Source organism: Gavialis gangeticus, unplaced genomic scaffold (assembly GCF_001723915.1).
Source record: "Gavialis gangeticus isolate Ggan-Ray unplaced genomic scaffold, GavGan_comp1, whole genome shotgun sequence".
Lineage (NCBI taxonomy): Eukaryota > Metazoa > Chordata > Crocodylia > Gavialidae > Gavialis > Gavialis gangeticus.
The window spans coordinates 77,378,604-77,403,187 of record NW_017729033.1 but is presented as its reverse complement, the minus strand read 5'-3'; the positions used below and the strand labels follow the sequence as shown (position 1 = coordinate 77,403,187).

The following is a 24,584-nucleotide window of genomic DNA, read 5'->3' as shown; positions in this document are numbered from 1 at the left end:
GCAACTGCAGTTGGTCAGCTGACCAGAAGGGGGCAGGGCCTGGCCTACATAAACAGCCCAGGTTGAGACCAAGAAGGCAGCTCCCCTCTGGCAGCTGAGGAAGTAGGAGCGCTGTTGAAGCTGGCAGGGTAGAGAAGCCCGATGGCCTGAGCAGCTTCCATGGAAGGAGACGAGGTGGAGGAAGCCCTAGTAGGGATTTGGGAGGATAAAGGGCCTGAGGGTGTAGAGTTTACTTTTAGCCAGGTGGCTTAGTTTTTGAGTTGTAGCCGATCGGCTTATGATATTGCTTTGTGATTACACCGGAGGACCGGGTGAGGCTATAAGGGGTTGGAGGAGGCCTCATGAGGCTCCACAGTGGTGTGGAGATCCCGGTGCCAGAGAGGGTACAGCATTAAGGGGGTACTGACCCCAGCCCTGAGAAGGGGCACAGTGGATTGGGACCAGTCAAGGCTGAGGCTGCCTGAGCCGCACAGGAATTGTAAACCCCAGAGGGTGCTTAGGTTAAGGCCCAAGGAGGGGACTGGGGGCCAGGCACAGCTATGGCCACCTGAGCCCCAATGGTGGGAAGCCCCAGTGGGGCGTAGGACCCGAGAAGGGGGTCTGGGGGCCAGGCACAGCTATGGCCACCTGAGCCTCAATTGAGGGAGTCACAAGGCAAGGCCCCAGTGCCGGCGGCACGATCGCGGAGACAGGCCCCAGTGCCGGCGGCGCGATCGCGGAGACAGGCCCCAGTGCCGGCGTAAGTGCGAGCGAGGCCCCAGTGCGGGCCATGAGGGTGAGAGGAGCCCCAGTGTGGGCGGGAATCACAAGGCTAGGCCCCAGTGTGGGCAGGAGCGCAGGAGAAGCCCCAGGGAGGGCACACAGATTGGAAGCCCAGAAAGGGCGCATAGACAAGATAGGCCCTAGTGCGGGCGAGAGTACAGAGATAGGCCTCAGTGTGGGCTACAAGGGCGCAGAGCAAGGCCCCAGTGTGGGCGAGAGGACAGAGATAGGAGAAACCCCAGGGAGGGCGATCGTAGGAGAAGCCCCAGGGAGGGAGAGGGCACAGAGAAGGGCCCTGGGATGGGCCACGAGTAGAGGACAAGCCCAGAGGGTGTCCGCAAGGGCGCGGGCAACAGTACTTGACCAAACAACAAGGGACATCTGAGAGGCTTGGGGCGTGTTATTGGGGTGGTAGGAGCCGCGCGTAGCCCGTGAGGCAGGAGTGCCCAGGATCACCGTAGACAGGGCACAGGCTGGAGTACATCAGGGATACCATGCCAAGGAGAACGAGGGTGCTAGGAGAGATCACGGCCGCTCCTAAGCCCCGCCCTGTCACATACATACTAGGTAACTTAAAAACAAAACAAAAAAGAGAAACAACAACACTATCAGCAAAACAAAGTTTTTGAAGGTGACCAAGAATCAGAAGAAAAATCTAAAAAATATAATGATAAATTAACTAAGTTCGATTGATTTTTTGAAAGAACTCTAGGAAAGGAAGGCACCATATAATACTTTGGCAAAGCATACTGAAAAAAGAAGATAACATGACTAGAGCGGTGTGATTAATCAAACCGAAGTGCAGATCATGGATGATGATGAACAAAGAATACTGAAAAAAAGACCTAACTGGAAAGCACTAGGACGGAATGGAATTCAGAATTTTTGGTTGAAGAGGTTATGTACATCCTCAGCTAAGACACATACAGAAATTCTAGTAAAAGGTATACCTAACTGGAAGGCATAAATGAGGGACTGTGCTCATTAAAAAGAATACAGGAAAGGACACTGTCACAGGGAGAACCCAAGGGACAGACCCCGAGGAGCCAGGGGGGACCTGGGGGTCAGGAACTCACTGGGGCAGTGAAAAGAAAAAAGAAACAGAAAATTCCTCACCTCTAGCAGGATCCACGGCGAAGCCAGAAACGGTGGTAGGACCTGAGCGGCTCATTAGCCATGCCTTTATACAGCTGCAGCCAGCTGATATGGGGGGCAGCAGGACGTGGAGGATGGCCAACTGGGAAATCGCTCACGGAAGAGGAAGGAAGACTGTCTCCTGCAGCATGGAAGAACACTGGGAAGCCTGCCGCAGGGAAGACGCTGCTGACAGCAGCACAGGGAGAGAGGAAGCAGAGAGACCCTGCCCAGACTGAGGACTCAAATTAGAAGACCGGGAAGAGCAGAGGAGGTGAACGCCTGGGGTTACTGCCACAGAGGCGGAGAGGCCAGCAGTGGTTAAGACGCCCAACCAGGTGGGACCGTTGTGGACTCGGGAGGGCTTGAAGAGGTGTCCCCGGTGGGGGACGAAGGGAATAGGCAGCATGGAGGGCTGCGGAAGACAGGCCGCAGCATCATAGAGCTGCCCCAGCAGGAGACGTGGGGAAGACGTACCCAGAGGGATCATCCGGGGTCCAACGGACCCACAGGCTGGGCGAAGAGTGGAAGGGAGGACACAGTAGCCTGCAGTCTAGGGTGGACCCAGTTTAGGGCCAGCTAGAGTCCTTAGAGGCCCAGGGGCCTGATGTGGTGGGACCAGCTGTAGGAGCAGGTGATAAGGGAGCAGAGTGCATCTCATAAGTATCTGTTGTATTTTTCGGTCGTTGGTATTTTTTTCCTTTTTGTTTTATGTTTCCCACCTTTGGAGGGGTTGTGAGGCATGACAGAGAGCCCGCGTGTTGGCTAAACCAGAGAAGGGGGTTTGCAGTCTCAAGGGAGGCTAGACGGCTGAGACACTTGGTGGGTAGGGCCAGGGTTTGGTCTGGCTGGCTTATAGCCCATCTCTGCAAGAGGACACGGGGCAACAACAGTCGGGGAACTGGCCAAAGGACATCAGGAACCCGTCAAGGCAGGGTGTAAGGGCAAGGTAAAGGGGAGGTGGAGCCTCACAGAAGATCGTTGTCCAGCGGTCCCACAACCGAGAGGACCCTAATAGTCAGACCCCCCCACCACTGAAGAAGATACAAAGTTGTGGCAAGAGAGATTGGGGGACAGACTATCTAGGGGAGAGACACCTACTCGGCAGGGCCACAGGGACAGACAAGCAGACAACTCTAAACATCCAGGGATGTGTGGCACGTGACCAGATGTTCGAGGCCAGGCGGGCACAAAGTGGAGCACTGGCTGGGAATCTCTCTGAGAACCCGAGTCTGGAAGAACAATGTGCAATGCAACTGGTGGCCATGAATCCCTCCGATCTGTTAGGCCAGAATTTGCAGATTCTGACCCAGATTTTGGATACACAGCAACAAATGCTGGGACATCAACAAGACTGGCTTTGACACGGCCTGACTGCATTTAAAATGCCCCGGATGACCAGTGAAGATGACCCAGAGGCATATATTGAAGCCTTTGAAAGACATGCCATCCTGACGGGCCTGGACAAGGGATACTGGGCCAGCCAGTTAGGCGCCCTAGTCGTGGGGAAGGCCCAAGCGGCCTACTGAACACTCCCCAGGGAGGACACCTGGCACTATGAGGTTGTTAAGGCAGCAATACTATACAGGTTAGAGATTAACCCCGAATATTACACACGCCTGTTCCAGCCCAAGAAGGGGGCAGATGAAAAGCGCCCGCATACCACATTTCTCGGACCTGGCAGCGCCGCTGTCAGATGCACTAAATGGACCCTCAAAAAAGGGGGTAAAATGGTCGGGAGAAATGGTTAGAAGCTTTCAGCTACTGAAGAAGGCTCTGTGCAAAGAGGTAGTAGTACACGCCCCTGATTTTACGAAACCCTTTGTGTTGTAGACAGATGCATCAGAAATGGCCTCGGAGCAGTACTGATGCAGGAGGATGGAGGACTGGAAAGACCAGTGGCATATGCAAGTTGCAAACTGTTACCCACGGAGATTTTGAAATCTTTAAAGGTATATCCAGATGAGCCTGCATGTGTCTCTTGCCCCACCTCAAACCCTTTACATTAAAAATTTAAGACCCGTGATTTGCTTGCTAATGATATGGAAGCTTCTTACTGGAATCATTAGTAAAATGCTGACAAATCATGGTAACGTTAAGTATATAGAAGTGATATGGGATAAAGGATGATCTGATGGTATGCAAAACTATACTGACTGATGTCAGAAGGAAAACAAAATAATTTTCCTACTGTGTTGGACAGATTACCATATTTAATCATTTCATAGATTTCATGGACATTAGGGGCTGGAAGGGACCTCACAAGATCAAGTCCAACCCCCTGCCAGAGGCAGGAAGTCTGATGGGGTCAAATGATCCCAGCAAGACATGCATCCAAATGCCCTTTGAATGAGTCCAGAGTAGGTGCTTGCCCCTCCTATTGGGTAAATCAGATCCAGATCCGGGACATTCAAACCGAAGTTTTTTCTTACATCCAGTCTAAATTGGCCTTCCAGAAGTTTGTGGCCATTAGACCTAGTTATCCCTTGGGAAGCACTGCTGAATAACCATTCTCCCAGATCTTGGTGTACACTGCTTCTATACTTATAGAAGATGTGGTTTTCCCTTCCATTTAACATGTGGTAAAAAGCCCCTTGCCTTACAATGAAGAATGAGGCAGTGGGGGGAGGGGGTTGGGTATGAACAGGAGAGGGGAGAGATGAAAAGGGGTCAGGAAGCTGATTTGACTCTGGCCTTAACCTGGGATTGGGGCTGGAGCTGAAGCCAGGGCCACAGCTGCCACCTACCTCCTCCACTGCCTCTGCACACCCTGCCACTCCTCCCCTGCAGCCCCTGGTTTCCCCCCCTCATACTGTTTCTTCCTCTCTGTTTCCCTCTCTGTTGCACTCATGCCAGTAGGCTCTGTCCCTGCTGCAGCCCGGGTCATAGAACGTCAGTCTAGCTCTGTAGGAGTAGTGGCACAGAGCAGGAACTGCTGTCCCAGCCTGGTCTCAGAGCAGCAGACCCAGCTCCCTGCTGGTGCTGCTACAGGGCTGGGCTGGAACAGCAGTACCGGCTCCACACCAATGCTATGGGGTGTGCTGGAGCTATGCTCTGTGCTACAGCAGGATAGGAGCCTGCTGGTGCAGAGCAAAGGTAAGGAGAGGGAGGGGTGGTGGGGCAGGTAGTGGGAAGAGAATTCAGTGGGTGGGAGAGATGGGAGGAAGTGGGATGGCAACCTGGACCTGGGGCTGTGGGTGGCAGAAGCAGCATGTAGATGGGAGTAGGGTGAAACAGAACAGAGAATTGGGACAATCTGAGGCTGTGGGGTGGGGGGAGGGAAGGCACAATGAGGGCAAGGGGGAGGTGACAGGAAGCAGGGGGGTGAGCTGCCTGCTCCTACCACCTCCCCCGCACAGCCTGCCCTACCATACACCTTCTCCTATTGCCTTTTCCATTGTCTGTCCCCTACCACCTGCCCCATTACTGCAATCCTCATTGCCTCTCCCTCCCACCACCAGCAGTACTGGGGGGGATGAATTTAAGATGATGCTCTAATAATTAGATTTCATACCTGGTCTAGTCTAGTATTTTTTTTTATTCTGTGTGTAGAATCTAATTATTCAGGAGTTGTCTAACATTCAGGAGTTGTCTTGCATTCAAATAAATATGGTATGTAAATACATATAGTACTGAGTCCCATGAATGCATTATATTAATGTTTCAAATGATGAAAATACATATGTTGGTGAAATGTATAAGGATTAGCTTAGAAAAGTATGCAGTTGGACAACTATAGTAAAATACTATGTGAGGTAAGACTACAGTGTGGGATTTTCTCATGTAACACCTTGTTATATTCCTATTTCTGTTTTTTGCATTGCTAAGTTACATAAATAACATTTATTAAGGAGACAATCCTATTTCATATCTGTTCTTATACTGATGACAAAACTACATGGCTAGAATATGGTTTAAAATAATTTACTGAATAATTAAAATCATAAGATTTTTTTCCCAAGAAGTAAGAATGGTCTTCGGGTAAAGGGGATGCATATCATCTTATCTTAAGATACTAAAAACATCCTGCCTGAATATTGAAAAGAACAGAATCTGACAATAAAAGAAGATATCAAACTATTGAACACTAAGGATTTAGCAAGTTTTTATACAGAAATGAGGGAGACACTACAGAAATTACAGAAAGATTACTTAGAGGATTATTAAAAACATTTCAAAACAAAGCTCAATTAATGAAACAGATAAGACTAAAGCTTAGTCTTTAGTCTGCAGTTACGTAGTATTCTGGCACTGCAGTTACGTAGTATTCTGTTGGTTCATCTAGTAAACTGAATGAAGACTTGATCCAAAGAGAGTGGGCAGGATGACAAACATAAATTAGCAAAATAAAATGTAATGAGCATAAACTCAGATATGGACAGGCATCTTCCAAGAAGGATGGAGGAAAAGGACTGAAAGCTGTTGAAGATCTTGTTGAAGAGCTATTGAAGATGGCAGGAAAAATGAATGTGCAATAATAGCAAAATCTATGAGACAGCGAAGATGGACTGATTTGGATTTTTGATAAAATTCCAAAACTAACTAAAGGTTATACTCCTGTGGAGACCTTGGGATGACAAGATAAAGAGGCAGAAATGAACAGAAAAAGAAAAACATGGAGAGTTTTTCAAGTTCGTGTTTTAGGAAAACAGCTGTACAAGATATGTTAAAGCTAAATTATCTGGTAGGAAAGATATTAAGTGTAGAATGCAGGATGTGTAGCCGAACAAGAAATCACATTGTAAATACATGTACCAAGTTGGCTGATGTATAAAGCAGGGCATATTAAAATCAAAGTATCATGCATTAGGACTCTGCAGGAAATATAAACTACAAGTTACAAAGTGTTACTACCAAGTTCAGGGAGAAATATAGAAAAATAGGAATATAAAAATTGTGGGATGCTTCTTTTTTTTCCAAGAACTATATAGTAAAAGACCAGATCTGGCAAAAAGGAGAAAGAAGAATACTTCATCATGGGCTTCTCTTTCCATTTGAGGAGAACATTACATTTAAAACACAAAAAATTGCAAAAATAAAAGGTCAGTTACAGCAAGATTGTTTGGTGATGTACAAGAGACACAACTGTTCAAAGATGGCTAGCAAGCTATATATCCTGTTCCACTGACCACTCACTCAGGATGGGATACTGGTATAAATACCACATTGGGAGAATGGTTGCTAGCTAGCTCTGGAAGATGAAATAGTTGCCTGCCTGTTTCCTTTGTTAGCTAATATATATTTATGTACTTTAGGAGACAACTTATACCATTCAAATTTTATTCAGAATGAAGCCCCTGTAATGGTGCACACCCAAGTTACCTGCCTGGTATGGCACGGAGGGCAGGGCTGCACTTAACTTGGCCGGCTCTGCGCCGACCAGAAGGATGCCTCCAGTTCACCTGGAGCCCCAGGGCAGCAGGCCAAAAGAGCACCAGAGACTGGAGCATGGGGGAACAGCAGCCAGGATACTGGAAGTGTGTCTGCCTGTTTTTACCCCTGCTAACGGGCCTGGGGAGGAGGCAGGTCCTCCCTGGGTAAGAGGACACTCTTCCCACTGTTGGGGAGTATGAGCTGGTGTGTCCCCCACAGCTGGCTGCCCTCTGTGTGGCAGCTGAGGAACCAGCTGCCTCTCTCCCAGTTGGGATTGTGGAGAAGCTGTGAGTACTTTTTTTTACCATGAACACCCAAGAGACACCATAGGAAGGCTTTCTGGCAGGTGGAGCCAAGCAGGACCCTACTTGTGTTTCAGCAAGGGCCAAGCGCTCACCCAGGAGCCCACGCTGAAGGACCTAAGCCCAGAGGGCTCAAAACAGGTAGCTGCAGAAAGCCTGCCAGGGGGAAACACAGGAAGAGTCTCTGCAAACAGGCCCCCAGATAGTACAGGCTCATCAGGACCATATGAGGATAGGGAGCATGCCAGCAAGTAGCTGAGGGGAGCATTGGCCTCACACAGGCGTAATAGCGACTGCTCTGAGGCAAAGCCAGACCTGGCCTGGTGCCAGATCAGGAAGGGGCCTGCTCAGAGAAAACATCTCATCAGGAGGCAGAAGGGGCCCAAGAGTGGGGACACGAGGGGTTCACAAAGCCCAAAGCAACCCATGACTCCGAAAAAGGGGAAAAGCTTGGGGCAGCAAGGCATCAGTGCCTTGCCTGGCTGCCAGGTCTGAACCATTTGATCATATCTGTTTACTTTTTCCTTTTTGCAAAACCAAAGGCAGTGGTTGAATCCACAGAGTCAAGCCCCAATAGTCTCCTTGCAGGAAAGAGCAGGTAGCAACACACTCAACATCTTAGCGAAAGTGGCAACAACATCCAAGCAGAAAGTGGTGGGCTGTAGGGGAGGAGCAACCCCACAGAAGATAGACCACCACGATAACACATGGCCCACAGAGAACCACTATATCACCCCCAGGTGAGTCCAAGTTCACCTATAGCAAAATCAAGTCATGGCAGGTGAGTGGGTTGGGTGTGACATGGCCCCAGTGATGCAGAGAAAACCAGGATCCCTGCTACTGAGCCACAATCACATTATAGGCAATGAGTACAGACAGGTAGTTAGTTACCTGTATCGGTCTGAAGTCAGGCAGAAGGCAGGGCTATGAATTTGATGGCTAGAAAATAATATTTAAAGATCTGCTTTTAGGAACTGGCTTATAAGTAGAGTAGATATTGTATTAGAACAATGGTCCAGGGGAATGGCAAGGGTTAATTTTTTTCTAAAAGTCTGTTTGTGACAAAGATTCTTGTTCTTAGACTTTTAGCAGACACTGTGTCTAAAGCTAACAGACAAGCAGGCACATATATCCTGGGAAACTGAAAACATGCAAAACAGTGTTTTGCTGAAAATCCATTACAAAGATAAGGGAACCTGCAGCACTGGCATTAGGCCACAGTGAACAGCCCTGGGATTGCTGGTTCTGGTGGAAGGACAAAATTAGGCCAGGGATGCCCAAATTAAGACACTAGTAAATGTCCAAATTAGATGTATGCATGTGATGGGTATTGCATGCGATGTGGAAACAAAAGGTGTCTATACACATGCAAAGCAGCTGCTTTGATGCACTGTGAAAATGGAGTCTGCTGGAGCATGGTAATTACTGCACTCCATCAGGCTCCAGTGTCATGTGTATCAGCATCCCTGTACTAAAAAATTGTTCAATGAGCTTTAGTTAAAGTGCCCCTACTGCCATTTTTAAGTGCAGGAATGCCGATGTATGTGATGTTCTTGGCCCTCAGAGCTGCTCTAATTGAAGTTTCCCCCCTCACCCCAACTCCTGGAATGCATGTATAAACACCCAAAGAATTATGCTGACAGAACAGAATGTGGACGGTATGATGACCACAGGGATGCCAATCAAGGGTACCCAGAAATCAAGAGTCATCAGGAGGAAAAGAATACAAAAGAAGGGATTTATAGAACAGCAGGGGGGATTCCAAGGCCATCATGGGGCTTGGCCCTCAACCTTCAAGTCTTCTGACATTCAAGCAAAGAACCACGGAGTGGTGCCTGTGTACAGGCCAGATGTACTGTCTCTCTGTTGGAAACCCTGGAACGGGTAGATAAGTAGGATCGGGGGGTGTAGGGTTATTTTGTTTGCTTTGCCTGCAGTACTCCTCTCTGCTATCACTGTATCAATAACATTTTCCTATTATCAAATGGAAGAAGTTGTTATCAGTCTGAGGGTTTCAGTCAGCTCAGAACAAGGTATCAGGACTGGGTCATAAACCCCGTACCAACTATAGAAGTTTATGCATTGCTGGATGATTTAAGCTCTAACATGCCACTCTACCCTGCCTTCTGCACTATCAACAATGAAGAATTTGGCAACTGTGATGTGTTATGGATACTCTTTGGCATAACAAAGACTTGGGGCAGCATTATGTAGTCTCCTCCGATGTTTATGAAGAGCTATCTAGCTATAATAATTAGTTTTTCCTTTCTACGTGCAGAACTTTGGGCGGGAATAGAAAGAGTTTGTTTGAGAGATATTATACCAAAGAGACCAGAGGATTAGCCTTTCAAAGCTGGAGTTACTCATCAGCTGAAGAGAAGGAAACAAAACAATAAAATGAGAGGAGCTACCAGTAAGAACCACCAGCAGCAAAATCATAGTTAAAGGTCTAAAATAACATGGTCTGAAGGAATTGAATTGCCAGCCTGTTCCATCACATAGGCAGAATTTCTGAAGTCAACAACTCTGGATAACAGATTTATTATGAATGAGGGAAAAGCTAAGCAGAGACACAGATAAAAACTTTGTCCTGATGCAATTTTCTATTTTCATATTTCAGGTATATTTAGTCATCATCAAACCCTGAGTGACACATTCTTTATTATTATTATTTTTTAAATGCCAATATAAGTTTAGGAAATGGTAATGTCAAAATGCTGCCATCTCTTCTAAGTGGTAACATCTCAACTTGATGGAAGGTTAATTATGACATTACAGCCTGATGCAAACCACATGAAGCCCAGGGAAAGTTTCCATTGACTTCAATGTAATTATGATCAGAGGTACAATAAGACCTCATAGGCAGCAAAATTGATGTGATTTCACTACATAAAGGGTGACAAGAGGTGGAGAAGCCTTTCCGGGGGTTCAATGCATGTGGGATGAGCTGCCAGCCTGAAAAAACCCCACCTTTAAACGGATTCAGGGAGTTCTGAAGGGAGTAGGGGCAGGTCTAACGTCAGTGTTAATCCAGAGACCAAGCTCCCAAAATTTGTTGGAGGTGACAGGGAAGTAATTATGCTTCCTAAACATGAAGCTTTGGCAATTGCTCCACAATCTGATAAATATGATTTATTTCTCTCTCTTCTCTGTGGAGAAGAAGGTTAACTATGATCAATTACATAAATCATATTTTATTGTTTTCACAATAAAAGTTTCAAAATAAAAGTTGGAGGGAGCTAGGGTTAAAGAAGACACAGAGGCTTTGTATTTCTTTTACATGTTATTATTAAGAAATATTCACAAAGATCTTGATCCAATTCACTCTGAAGATAGTGAAATTGTCTTGTCATTGGCCCAGGTTGGGACTGAAGGAATTTTGCCACTGAACTAGTAGGCACAATGTTTTGTACAGGCACGTTTGTGTAATAATGGCATACTTACATAATTAGGCGTTCATTTTCTAAATCAAAGTATGTGAAGGATCATTTATTTTAATAAGTAAACTAATTCTTCATTTTGAAGATTATATGCTCTCCCTAGTGATCTTATCAGAGATGACAGCTGAGATGAGAGTTATAAAAATAGTTAGTAGTGGAAATAAATACATAAAATACATTTTTGGCTATTGATGTAAAGATATAGAAAAAAACTAACCATCAGCCTGTTAAAGTTAGCAGGTTGAGAGATGCATATTAGGGACCAGCAGCAACCTCAATCCCCAACAATTTTAACAACACTTAGTCGCTGGTTAATAGCATAGTAAGCAAGCCAAATGTGCAATACCTGTTTAAGGCTTCAGTAGCATTCACTGTCAAGAACAATTTCATTTAATAGAAGACTCTGCTTTTCCTTGTTTTTTTCTATTCATTACCATTCTGAAGGATACTCAGTAGTAGTATAATATGTGATTCTGCAACAAATTGAGCTTGACTGCTCCCATGTATGTAACTCTGTAAAATAAAAAGAAAATACAAAAAAATAATCATTAAGAACACTGAAAATGGAATGATTATTATTTGTGTCTATTAAAATAAAACCTGTCTTGCAAAATGGTGAATAAGCAATAAGATATTTAAGTATAAAGCCAGTGTGAAAAGCTAAAAATACTTAAAGCAGAGTTAATATGCAAATAAATACAATATACTAGAATGATCATGCAGATTTTGTAAATCACACAGTTAAAATCTGATCTGTATTTATGCCAGATTTTTTTCTACACTTCACACACTGAAAGAGATTTCAAGTTCTTCTCAGAAGTAATAGTTCTGAGATACTGCCTAACACTGCTTTTAGCCACTGCTTTGTTGTGTGGGGAGATGATGGGATTAAGGATGTACTGAAGTATGGCTTTATTGAAAGTTCAGTGTTAAAGCATGCCTGAGGGACCTAGATTGACCAAATTTTGGACAGAATTTGCGAACCCCGGGAGATGTTGCCACTTTTTTGCCTTCCTATCACAGTGAACTTTAGAATATCTACAGAATTCCAATCATGAGGAAACCATCTGTATTCCTCTGAACAGCACCTATATTTGTATGAAGATGATAAGAGGGCAATCACCTTTAATGGTGATCCACAGCTGTTCTCCCATTGGGTCTCATTGCCCAGTGTTAACCTGTATTTCAATGCAATGAACGTAATTTCCCTTTTACTGGATGTATTAAGTGCGGTTTCTTATTCCCTAAGTAAGATGTCAGCAACCTCTTACCAATGGTGGGCCAAAGTGTGGCTACAAGATGGGCCACCACTTTCAACTCAGCCATTGCTGCTTCCTTTGCCAGTTACTGCCTGCCACTGCATGCAGCTGTTGATTGTCTACACCAATGCTGCTGAAAGCTGCTGCTGGCCAGATCAAACCTTGGCAGGTCCAGATCAAATCTCTGCATGGACCACATCTGGCCCATGGGCCAACAGCTGCTGACCCCTGCCTTAAATAATGCAACCACCATGAAATCAAATTGAAACTTAGAATATTTTCTTTTGAAGTTTCCCATCCATTTTTGATTGTTCATATTTGAGTACCATTTTCCTAGAGTTTCATCAGTCTCTTTTTGCTTTTTATTTATATACCGTTACATGTTAATAAAAAGTCCCTCATAAAAATAAGGTATTCTAACTATACATGGACATATGTGAAATTAACCAGTAGTTTAGTGTTTTTCACAAATTTTCTTGCAATTGTTTAGTATGGTATGAAACTATCGTGCAACAATGATGCATCAAGCAAAATTTTCCACGAGAGGTATGTACAAGTGTTACATGTCCACTGGTAGAAATACAGTTCCTCTGGTAGAAATGTTAGGTGTTAAAGTGTTCACAGTGCTTCCCTCAGTCTAAAAATGGCATGCATGATGGAAATCTCTACCATGAATCATACGGGAAAGATTACTTCCAGTGCAGCTTCTACCAGAGAAGAATTGTACATTCACCCTATCAAGTGGAGGTACTGTGATGCCCTCTGCCATTTCAGCATGCATTGCTCTGGACTCCCATTCCCCTCCAGTGAGAGACTGTGAAAGGGGCTGCACTCCACTGCTCTAGACAAGTGTAGAGCAACCCCTGTCCATTGTCAACTTTGGGACTGGGAAAATGTGTCCCCTCTCCACAGCCCCATGTTGCACACCAGGAAGGCACTGGCCAGGGGGCAGGGGGATGTGTCCCCTGAACAGGACCCAAACCTCTGCAACCTTGAGAGCCAGAGCCAGAACCCCAGTCCCAGGACCCAGATACAGACCCAAAGACCCAGAAGCTCAAGACTCAGAGCTACCCACCCCTCCTCCCAGTCCTAGCACAGAGGATGATGCCCCCAGAGCAAGCCCCGCACATGTATATGCAAGGTTCTATGCAGCACTACATGGAAGTGATGGGGAGCCAGGTACTGGCAACCCCGACTTAGCACTCTTAATTGGTTCCCAAAAAACCGAGCATTAAGTGAAACGAGTGTTAAGCGAAACCAAAAGTTTTTGATGACGCAAAGTTTTTGATGGTGACCACAAGCATTTTTAATGACCCAAGATGGTGACCACGAGCATTATAATGAAACTCACTGAGCGCTAAGTTCAATCCAGTGTTAATTTAAAATGAGCATTATAGCGAAATAGCAATAAGCGAAGCAGCGTTAAGCAAGGGTTGGCTGTACAGACGAAACCTCCAACCTCACTTCCCAGGGAAGGGACCATGCCTAGGCAGGAGGGGCCACTTGTGGGTATCTACAAAATTATGGGCAGGGGTGGGGATTGCTGTTAATCCTCCACCCTAGGTGGGCTATGCACAGGGCTCAAGGTACCAATGGTTGTAAATTCTGTGAATAACTGTAAGGTCATCCCTCCCACCCCTCATCTTTTCTCCGAGGTGGACCAAAGGCATCTATCCAGGGCCCTGGGCCATTTCACACATCATAAGTCACCAAGGGAGAAAGTAACTCATATTTGGGTACAACAACCTGTTTAACCCTCAAGGCTATCCTCTGTGGCTAAGAAGAGCATAACAATGCTCCTTCCTGCAAATGCTGGAAATACAGCCTCCACCCATCTCTGATGCAGTGAAAAACACAATCATTTGTCCTTCCAAACTCCATCCATAGTTCAACCAACACCCACCCCACCGTCAAACCAGTTCTGTGATTCCTGTTAACAGGTGCTCCCTGGGTAGACCTGGATCAAGCAGCTCTTCCCAGCAGCAGGAACAGCTATAATCAGGCACCCCTGCCCTCCCAGGTTGCAAATAAGTAGCAAAATCTTTATTTCCTAAGCATTCTAAGGTTACATAGGGACAAGCACTGAGGTTCCCTGTACTGCAGCCTTCCCAGGGCACAGAAGGCAGACAGAAAGGTAAGTGGGAAATGTGTGAAAAGGTACAGTTATGGGAAGGGCTGGCAAGTTCATTTCTCAGGGAACAGAAATGATATTGTTAAAAATGGGCACTGTTGAAGATGGGCACTATTGAAAAGGGAAGTGTCCCTAAAGACAGAAACAGGCACAGCTGTCTCTAGTGCTGCAGCAGAGGTGGATGTGACATCAAAGTTGTAGATGAGAGGTCACTTGAGGCAGCACTTGAGAGCTCCAGCCCCAGATTCTTTTACAAAATCTGGGCCTGAGAGGCAGATCTGAGGCTCACAGGAGAAACAATCATTGAACTGCACTTTCAAAATCCCATGCAGCCCTGCCTCAATCCTAGAAAGACTTTGCCCTTCCCCTGCCCCAATCCCTAGGAGAACATATATCAATACATCTCCCAATGTCTACTTCTCTCTGCTATGTCAGGACATATAGGCAGGTAGCTAGCTTGGAAGTTCACCATGGCTTGGGAGCAGAAAAGTGGATATGGATTGGACATCTCCATCTCCTCGAATTTGAAAGCATAGGAAGCAAGCATGGGAGTTGATGGCAGCAGCAAGCAGGGCTGTGCTTGGGGTGGGATGGGTGAGCAAAAACCTTGTTTGATTATTGAGGAAATCCTCGCTGTGATTATTGAGGCATCCTTGGGGGTGACCTTGTCATAATCACAGCCACAAGTAGCATTCTAGCATCATTCTCATGTTAAGAGGAATACCCAGTTTTTCACTCACACGATCAAAGTGTGCAATCCCTATCTGGGACTTTTACACATCTTGGGGGAGCAGTTCCTGTAGGAGTAGAGCAAAGAAGGAAAGGGACTCCCTCACACAGTAGTAAAGACTGGTCCTACCACTAGGTTGTTTTTCTCATGGTGATGCTGGAAGAAAGTACAGTACAGTTGCATCTTATGCTGGGGTTACGTTCCGAAGACAGTGCGTATGGCTGAAATCACCGAGCTTCAGTGCTGAGCAGCTGCTGCTGCTGCAGGGCCCGGACAAGGCGGGCGCGGCACCGCACAGCCCATGCATGTAGTGCAACAGCTGCGCCTTCCACACACACTCCTTGCCCTGCCAGGGTAGCCAGCTGAGTGTCAGCCCCCCAGCATGTCAGCACATGCAGGCACATGCAGGCAGTACCATGCAGTGCCGCAGTACACGCCATGCCTTGGCTGGCACCTGGCAGCCAGCCCCAGCAGCGGAGCATGTATAGTTGAAATCGCGTAAGTTAAATACGCATAAGATGCGACTGTACTGCATTGTTCTTGCAGTGATAGGGTTGGAGAGCTTTGCCTATTCAGTCAGAAACCATGAATCCCAGCTAGACTGCACATCCAGGAAACAAAACAGTGAGAGGAGCCCATTCCTGCCTGTTTGGAAGTTACAGCAAAGTAGGTTTTGCTGCTTGGATTAAAAAAAAAAAACCCAAACCCTCTAACATGCATCACTGTTTTGGGTTTATGGTTGTTTTTAATATGTTCTTAAAAATGCTGGGTATTGGCTGGAACTAAAGGTGAAAATTTTGGCTACCTAATGCTCCTACTGGGACTAAAACCTGGAGATTCCTAGCTAGAGGATCATGCCCCTCTGCTCAGGGTCAGGCCAATCTCAAGATTTGGGGTCAGGAAGGAGTTCTAGCCCAATATCAGATTGAGAAGCTGTGGAGATTTTTGCTCTCCTTTGGAGCAGGGCATATAGCGCTCTTCTTTGGATCTCCAGAGAATTTTTTAACAATCCTTGCAAAGCAGGACACATGTCTTATTGTCCATCTGCTTTCTTCTTCTTTGGTAATCCCTCACAGTCGAGGGTGACTGTCTTCCATGACTGTCCTATCTGTGTGTCTGGATATGGCTGATGAGGCCAATCTGGGATTGACAGACTGACGCAAGTCAGGTGCTTGTTTCCACGTGGGGTAGGTGGCTCCAGATTCTTGAGTCAGTCCACAACATGCTGTTTCTGCTGCCCCTGATTTTCCATCTCCTGTTTTCATCATAAGGTTTCAAAGTACTGAAATCCTTGCAGCAGACTCTGCCTCCATTTGGGGCAGTCCTGGACAATAGTCTCCCATGAGTTGATGTTGCATTTTTTCAAATTGGCCGTGAGGACCCCCTTGAAGTGCTTTCTCTGCCCTGCTCTTGAGCATACACCTTGACTGAGCTGGGGAAATAAAACTTGCTTTAGGAATCTGGAGTGAGATATCCAGATGATGTGGCCAGCCTTGCAAAGTTGTTTTTGGATGATCATTGCCCCGATGTTCATGGTATTTGCTTGCGAGATGATGATAATGTTGGTGTGCCTGTCTTCCCACTGGATTAGAAGGTTTCTCTGCAGGCAGAATTGATGTTACTTCTCCAATGACATGAGGTGTCTCTTGGTCCCAGTTCTGTATAGTGAGGTGGGGCTCACAACTGTTTGATAAATCATGAGCTTGGTTTATTGCAATATTTGAAAACTCATTTCCTCAGGTGTCCAAATGCTACACTTGAACTTTTGAGGCAATGTTGGATTTCTTTGTTAATATCAGCCTTCTGGGAGAGAGAGCTTCCAAGATATGGGAAATACTCAATGTTCTCCAGAGTCTTAGCATGAATATGAATTACCATAGCTGGAGACTGCTCATTAAGAGCTTACTGATGGAGGACTTAGTCTTTTGAATGTTAAGTGTCAGTTCCATTTTCTTGTATGCCTCAGTAAAGGTGTTGATGACTGCCTGAAGGTCTGCTTCTGAGTAAGCATAGGCTACACTATCATCAGCATACTGAAGCTTGACGATTGGGGTCAGGGTTGTTGTCTTAGGATTGGCTTGGAGCCAGCTGAGATTAAACAGTTTACCATCCATTTGGTAGTTTAGCTCCACTCCTACTGGGAGCTTATTAGTGGTCAGATGTAGTATCATGGTAAGGAATATCGACAAGAGTGTTGGAGTGATGATGCATCCTTGCTTAGCTCCAAGAGGATCTGAGATAGATCTGTTACTGAGAACCAACACTTGCATACTGTTGTGGAGCAGGTGAAGAATGGTGATGAATTTCAGGTGGCATCGTACTTCAGAAGGATCCTCCACAGTGCTTTTTGGTTAACAGAGCTGAAAGATTTAGTGAGGTCAAAGAAGACCATGTAGAAAGGTTTGTTTCCAGAATTTTTCCTGCAGCTGTGAAGATCATGTCAGCTTTCCCTCTTGATGCCCTAAACCCACACTGAGATTCCAGGAGGAGCTCTTCAGCAAGTGGAAGATGGTTTAGGAAGGCTCTCGCAATGATCTTTCCTGTGGTGGACAGGAAGGCAATCCCTCTGTTATATTCATAGTTGGACCTGTCTCCTTTCTTGACGTTTATCACAACCATGCAGTTCCTGAAGTCATCTGGGATTTTCTCACCATTCCAGATCCTTAAGATAAGGTCATGGAACTATGATGTGAGCTCCTCTCCCCCCGCCTAAAGATTTCTGTGGGGATTCCATCTGCTCCAAATGCCTTGTCATTCATCTGTTTGATGGATTTCCACACCTTGTCAAGGGTTGGAGGGACTCTGAAGTCATCTCTGTCTGGATGTCATGGGGTGGAACTGAGGCACAAATTCCTTGATCGGGTCACTCCCCTCCTTGGGTCTCATGGGGTCTCATGGGGGTTTGTCCCCAAGTGCTCGGACCACAGATAGTTTTGGCGGTATTGAAAAAACAGTGCTTATTGTGTATGTCACCGAGATGCTGAATCTCTTTCACTTTTTCTTCCCTTTCTTGCTAATATCCATCTGTTCTTCATATCACAGGTCTTCTTTTGAAACTCCCCCTTGGCTTTTTGGAAATTCAATTTTTTTTGCTTGGAGCATTTTTTCTCTCAACATTTCTTAACAAACCTTGCCACAGCAGGACACTGGCTGTACTGTCCTGTTATTTGTCACTACTGAGAACAGTCTAGCTCCATCCTCTTTGGGAACCCTCCTTCAGGTAGTTGAAGGCTGCTATTAAATCCCCTCCCAGTCTTCTTTTCTCTAGACTAAATAAGCCCAGTTCCCTCAGCTTCTCTTCAGAAGTCATGTGCCCCAGCCCACTCACCATTTTTGTTGCCCTCTACTAGACTCTCTCCAATTTGTCCACATCTTTTCTGTAGTCGGGGGCCCAAAACTGAACACAGTGCTCTAGCTGTGGCCTCACAAGTGCTGAATAGAGGGGAAAAAAATCACTTGCTTTGATCTGCTGACAACACACCTACCAGTGCAACCCAGTATGCCGTGAGCCTTATTGGAAACAAGGGCACAGTACTGGCTCATATTCAGCTTAATGTCCACTGTAGCCCACAGGTCCTCTTCTGGAGAGCCGCTGCCCAATCACTCAGCCCTTAGCCTGTATTTGTGCATGGGATTGTTCCATCCTAAGTGCAGGAATTTGCAATTGTCCTTGCTGAATCTCATGAAATTCCTTTTGGCCCAATCCTCCAATTTGTCTAGATCACTCTGAACCATAGCCCTACCCTCCAATGTATCTACTACTCCCCATAGCTTGGTGTCATTTACAACCTTGCTGAGGGTGCACTCTATGCTATCTCCCTGGTTGTTGAAGCAATGAGACAAAATCAGCCCCAGAACTGACCCCTGGGGAACTCACTTGATACTGGCTGCCAACTCGAGGTTCAGCCACTGATTACCACTGTCTGAGTCCAATGTTCCAGCCACTCTTCTGTCCATCTTATAGTCCATTCTCCTAACTTGCCTGTTGTGGGAGACCGTATCAAAAGTCTTGCTAATATCAAGGTATACCACATCCATTGGTCTTCCTGCATACACAGAGCCATGATAGAAGGCACTCAGGTTGGTCAGGTATGATTCGCCCTTGATGAATCCATGCTGACTGCACTGAGATGGCCTTTGGAGATACTTTCCAGCCCTACTTTTCAACGATGCTATAAGGTCCTTATAAAGTCCTTCTCTTTCCTAGGCAGCCTTCCTGCAAGGCAGTGTAGCCTGCTGTTTAGTCAGAGGACAATCCCCTTAGGAAAGTGCTTTCAGAAATGCTGGGTGTGGGGAGCACAGCACAGTTTCTGGCCTCTGAAGATGACAGAGGTGATGGGGAGCTTACCATTTCCAGCTTCTGTTGCTATGGGAGTGTCTGGCTGAGAGAAGGTGACAGTGGGCAAAACCTCTGCAGCTATACCCCATGTAATTAGAAAAGCTTGATACATTTTACAAAGCTGTGGTGTTTCCTCTCTATTTTTCCGGAACAACACTTGTATAAGGGAGGAGAGAGCAGGAAGGCAGAGACAGAGGCTCAAGGACTAGCCACTGCACAGCAGTGGGGAGGATGAGAGATATCAAAGGGATGACAGCACAACAAGGAGAAGATGCTTGAGGTGCTGGTAGCTGCATGTGAGTGCCAAGCATGCATAGCCAACTCTTGGTTTCATGAGCTGCAAAACTGGCACGCAGAGAGAAAGGAGATGCAGAGCATGGGTACTGAGTGTGGTGGATGCCTACTCAAGGTCTGCCAAGGCACAAGGTATGGCGGTGGAAATGGCCACATGGGCCGCTGACAGACATGGAAAAAAAATAAATCAAAACAGCATATTACCTGAAGAGGCATCCCATTAGTTTGACACCGCTTGCCCAGGTCTCTGTAGAGACTGTACTCTAGCAGAGCTGTTTGGCGCTTCTCTCTAATAGCCGATTGAATCAGCTATTAGATAAAAGCACCAAAAAGCCCTCCTGAAGCACATGATCTATACAGACGTTGGGTGAGCTGGGTCAAACTAATGTCATGCCATCTCTAGGCATGCACTGTGTTTAGTGCAGTGATGTGCCAAGCTAAAAGTAAAGCCCTGGGTTTTTTTTCACATCTGTAAGCAGCTATGGTGTCTTAAGGATGCTATCTGCACCTTGGCAGACCTGACCAAGTTCCAGCAGCAGAAGAGGGAGTTCATGGACAGTGACCTGGGTAGCTTTTTGGCCACTTAGAGTCTGAAGGAGCACTGATGCTCGCTGTCTGGGAGACACTACAGGCCCCACTGCCTATGTGCTATGAGAGGCATCTGTCCAGCCCCAGTCACCATGGCGGTTCCCAGCCAGAGCACTTTCCCCCTTGAGGGTTCAGATGGGAAACAGAAGTCTTGCACTTTGCATCACAGGAGAGGTGGGGGGAGAGGGAAAGGAAGGAATTTGGGCTGTCTAAGACCTTAAATGGTACATGGAGTGGGAAGAACAGAGACAAGAAACATGGAGCTGGAGATACTTGGAGGCAGCAGCTGGTGGGAGAAGGGGCAACTGGCCCTGCCCTCTCCAAGGGGCTGGACATGAGTGGTATGATTGGGACCATGGTGCCTGATGTTCCTGGGAAGGCATCCCCACCCCCAACACCATAGTCTTCCTCAGTACAAGCATCCACCCAACAGTACTGGCAGTCCCTGTGGGTCTGTAGGCCCCCAAAGTGGTACCAGGACAGCCCTAGCAAGGCATAAGATCACCACGCTCAAGGGAATGACCATAGCCCACTGTACTATTGTACAAGAACATCACACAAGCTGGAGTCTATGGCCCAAGGCCCTAACATCTACCCCTTCCCATGCCTGGGACCCATAGGGGAGATGGCCCTGCCTTCTGCCCCTGTTTTATAGTTTTGTACAATGAAAGAGGGACTGTTTTTCAAAAGTTTAATGTTTAACTAATCGTATTAAGAAAAGTTCTATTTTACTAATAAAAAGCAGGCAAGTGGAGGCAAATTACTTTCCTGCATTATATTCCTTGGCATTTGGGTATTTCCCCTGTGCAGCACTGGTGTCTAGCTGGCCAAGGATTCCTCCACCATGGTCCCCTTTGTGATATTCCAAGGATAACAACAGTTCCACAAACACTGAATTTGGGGAACTGGGGCAGAAGTTCCTCAGTGCACAAGCACATTGCCCAAAACTGGCATCCAGCCAGCCAGGGCTTTCATGCCCCCAAGCTCTTCTGCCCTATTTCTTTTGTGCATCTGGCTGCTCCCTCATGCTCCAGTGTGCCAGGGGATAATGTGCCAGTGCTTCCCCGACTCCAGCTCCTGCCAGTTTGCATGCCTTGGGTGCTGATGCCCAGACAAAGGTGCATCCTGACTTGCCCCTGTGCATTGTGCTTCTTCCATATTAAATGTTTTCTCCACCCAGGCCTTGTGGAAGACTCCCCTCCTCCCAACCCCTACCCCCCAGTCTCACAGACGTGGAGGAAGCAGACAGAGAAGACATATCAAGGGATATACCCAGAGCCCTCCAGTGCACGTAGCAATGGCCAGAACACTTGACAGGCATCTGGCCCCTGCTGAGGCAGTGTTTTAAGTACTCCTTCCTGTGGTGCAGGTTCCCATGTAGGACTGCTTCAGCCAGGGGAGAAGAGAGCAGGCCAGGTCCTCAGTGATGATGGGCAGAACAAAGACTCTGCTAACATTGATGCTGAGGGTCCTGGGGGTATACTGTCTATTCTCCACCTATTTAGGGATGCTGGCGTTACAGAAGACCCTGGCATCATGAGTACCACTCATCCAGCTGGCAAAGATGAGGGTGAAAATGCCATAGTGGTTAACAATACTCTGCAGCATAACAGAAAAGAAGCCCTTCCAGTTTATGAACTCCAAACAGTTTTGGGGCAGACAGAGGATAGGGACGTGGGTTTCATCAATGTCCCCTTTACGGTTGGGGAAGCCCATCCAGAGGAAGCTAAAGATGACCTTGTGTGGGTTGCCAAGGTGGATGACGTGGTTTGCCAGCACATCCTGCATGATTCAGCACACTTCCTAGACTGCCGCTCTGACTGGAGACTTGCCCAAGAAAAACTGGTTGGTGGTGAAGCACAGGATCTTGGGGGTGGTGAGCTTCCACATGGCAGTGGCAACATGCTCCTCCAGAGTCTCCTTATGCCAATGTTCTGCCACTATGTGGAGAGGCTAGCTCGGAGGCAATGTCCATGAAGGTGTCCCAGCACATGTGAAAGTTCCACAACCACTACTCATCACTCCAGGTGCACAAGATCATCCACTTACTCCCACCAGTCACTGCTTGCATTTGCAGACTCCAAAGCATTGGCAGACAGTATGGAAGTGCTCCCTGAGTATTTTGCAATAAATGGTGCTATCTTTATCAGGGGGACGTCATGGAAGTTGTCAGTTGTATGGTCTGGTAAATGGCTCTACATGATAAATTGGGCTCCTGAGCAGAAGGGTGCATACCAACATAAGCATCTCCTGGTTCAACTGCAGATGGGCATGCAAAATGCCCTCAAATCTTTGGTGAGATGCACACAGGACAGCAAGAAGATCACAGTTCCTGGATCCATCAACCTCAGTGAGAAGGGTAAAGAACTATGACAGCATGTGAAGAAATTGATGAATTTGTAATTAACAAGAAAGCTGATTTGCTCCAAGTCTCTTCTCTGGAAATCTCTGAGCAGGGAGGGAGTGAGGGGTTACTATGAGCAGAAGTTTGTGGGGTGGGGAAGGGGGTTTGGAATGGTCCCCTGAAGCTGCCAGCCAGTCAGGGTTGCCCTGTGTACTCAGCTACTCTTGGCAATCTTCAGCAGCTCAGGGAGTCCACAGAGTAAGCTAGGATGTATGCATAGGAGACCCCTGGCCATAGCTTGTTACCTGTGCAGGCTGTGTGTGCAGCTCATGCCATAAACACCAAATGCTTGTAGAATGCATTAGCAGTAGCAGATCCGATGGTGGAAACCAAAATGCTGTTTCCACTGGTAGATTTGAATATTTACATGCACCCAGAGACTGGAACCAGTTGGTCACATTACTCTGTGAGATACTTATTTGCACATCAAAAGTCAAATATTGTTATAAAACAAAGATGAAATCCTGGTCCTATAGAAATCAAAGGCAAAACCTTGAGAAAGGTCAGAATTTCACCCCATCTTAGATTTCACTTTGTTTTCTTGTTCTTTTTAAAATTCTTCAAGAACACCATGGATATCAGGACCAAGAGTTATTCACAGTTGGAGAAAATACTCTGACGGTTGAGGACACAAAAATGCCTTGATTTAAAACTGCCTGAATTTTGGCTAGTGGTGGTATGTTAGAATGCGTAGTCCTTAAAATATAATAAAATTATTGTTACTCAGTGGACAGTTACCTACTGCTTTTGAAAACCAATTATATTAGATATGTTCAAATATGCAGTGGAGCTCAGATCTGATTAAGAGCTTCATATATCTGTGTGATATTGCCCCTCCTAAAGTATAAAATAAATAGAACATTTTTAATGAGATAAAATGACTGCATTTATTTTATTAGTTTACAATAGGATTTGACACAGGCCAGTTTGTATTCCACAGGTCCGTGACAAAACAGCCAAGAGCATAACTAGCATAAAATGGAATATAAAATAAAATAAGGTGGTATGAACATTCTTCAGCTTAAGATGAAGTTAAAATACAAAAACTAAATTGATTCTTAATAACCATCATTTGCTCTTAGGAATAGCTTGAAAAGAACCTTTGTAATTGCCACAAACCTGATTACGTTTTGGAGGTCTGCAGTAAGTCATGAAGGTTTTCTTATGTTTTACTATACTAAAATGGCATATGTGGTCTCACTGGAAAGCCAAGGTTATGCTGTATCCATTTATGTTACTGTTATTACTGTATCCCTTACGTACATTCCTGTCTATATTTTTATGGTTTTGGATACTGTCTAGTCAAGGAAAGGGAGTAGGTGGAACTGCCAAAGCAGTCTTGCTCTTGTGAGTCTAGGATGAGAAGAATTCTAACTCCAAGGCAAGCAGAAGGGGTTGGGCCCTGAGGCCTGAAATCAGCTCCTATAGGGTAGTAGGTTTCAACATTTTTCCTTTATGATTACCTAAAAAATTTTGAATGGATGTATGGACTCCTCTGGAAATTCTGAACAGAAGTATGGACCCCTTTGAATTATAATTATGAGTATTCATATATTTTTATTGATCAGTTATCTTCTACAGACCCCTTAGACATCATCTGAACATCCCCAGGGGTCCATGGGCCACAAGTTGAAAACCATTACTAAAGAGCAAAGGCATCTGAGAGGAATGCCTCACCAGGCCAGAGGAATGCCAGATAGCCAAGAACACCAGAAAATAGTGGAAGGTTCTGGCTAATGGCAAGGGAGGGGAAGAGAGGGAAGCTGGGGAAGACTAGCCGTGGAGGCTTTTTTTTTTTTTTTTTGAGATTAGCTAGGAAAGAATTTCC

At 46.1% G+C, this 24,584-nt stretch overlaps 1 protein-coding gene across 1 annotated transcript in view; it reads right to left on the bottom strand.

Moving 5' to 3' along the window:
- Window positions 1-24,584, bottom strand: part of TUSC3 (tumor suppressor candidate 3) — a 362,952-nt gene that overhangs the window by 67,362 nt on the left and 271,006 nt on the right. The window contains exon 7 of the mRNA XM_019526355.1: window positions 11,461-11,524. Coding sequence (XP_019381900.1) covers window positions 11,461-11,524 — 64 coding nt within the window. The remainder of the gene's footprint in view (window positions 1-11,460; window positions 11,525-24,584) is intronic.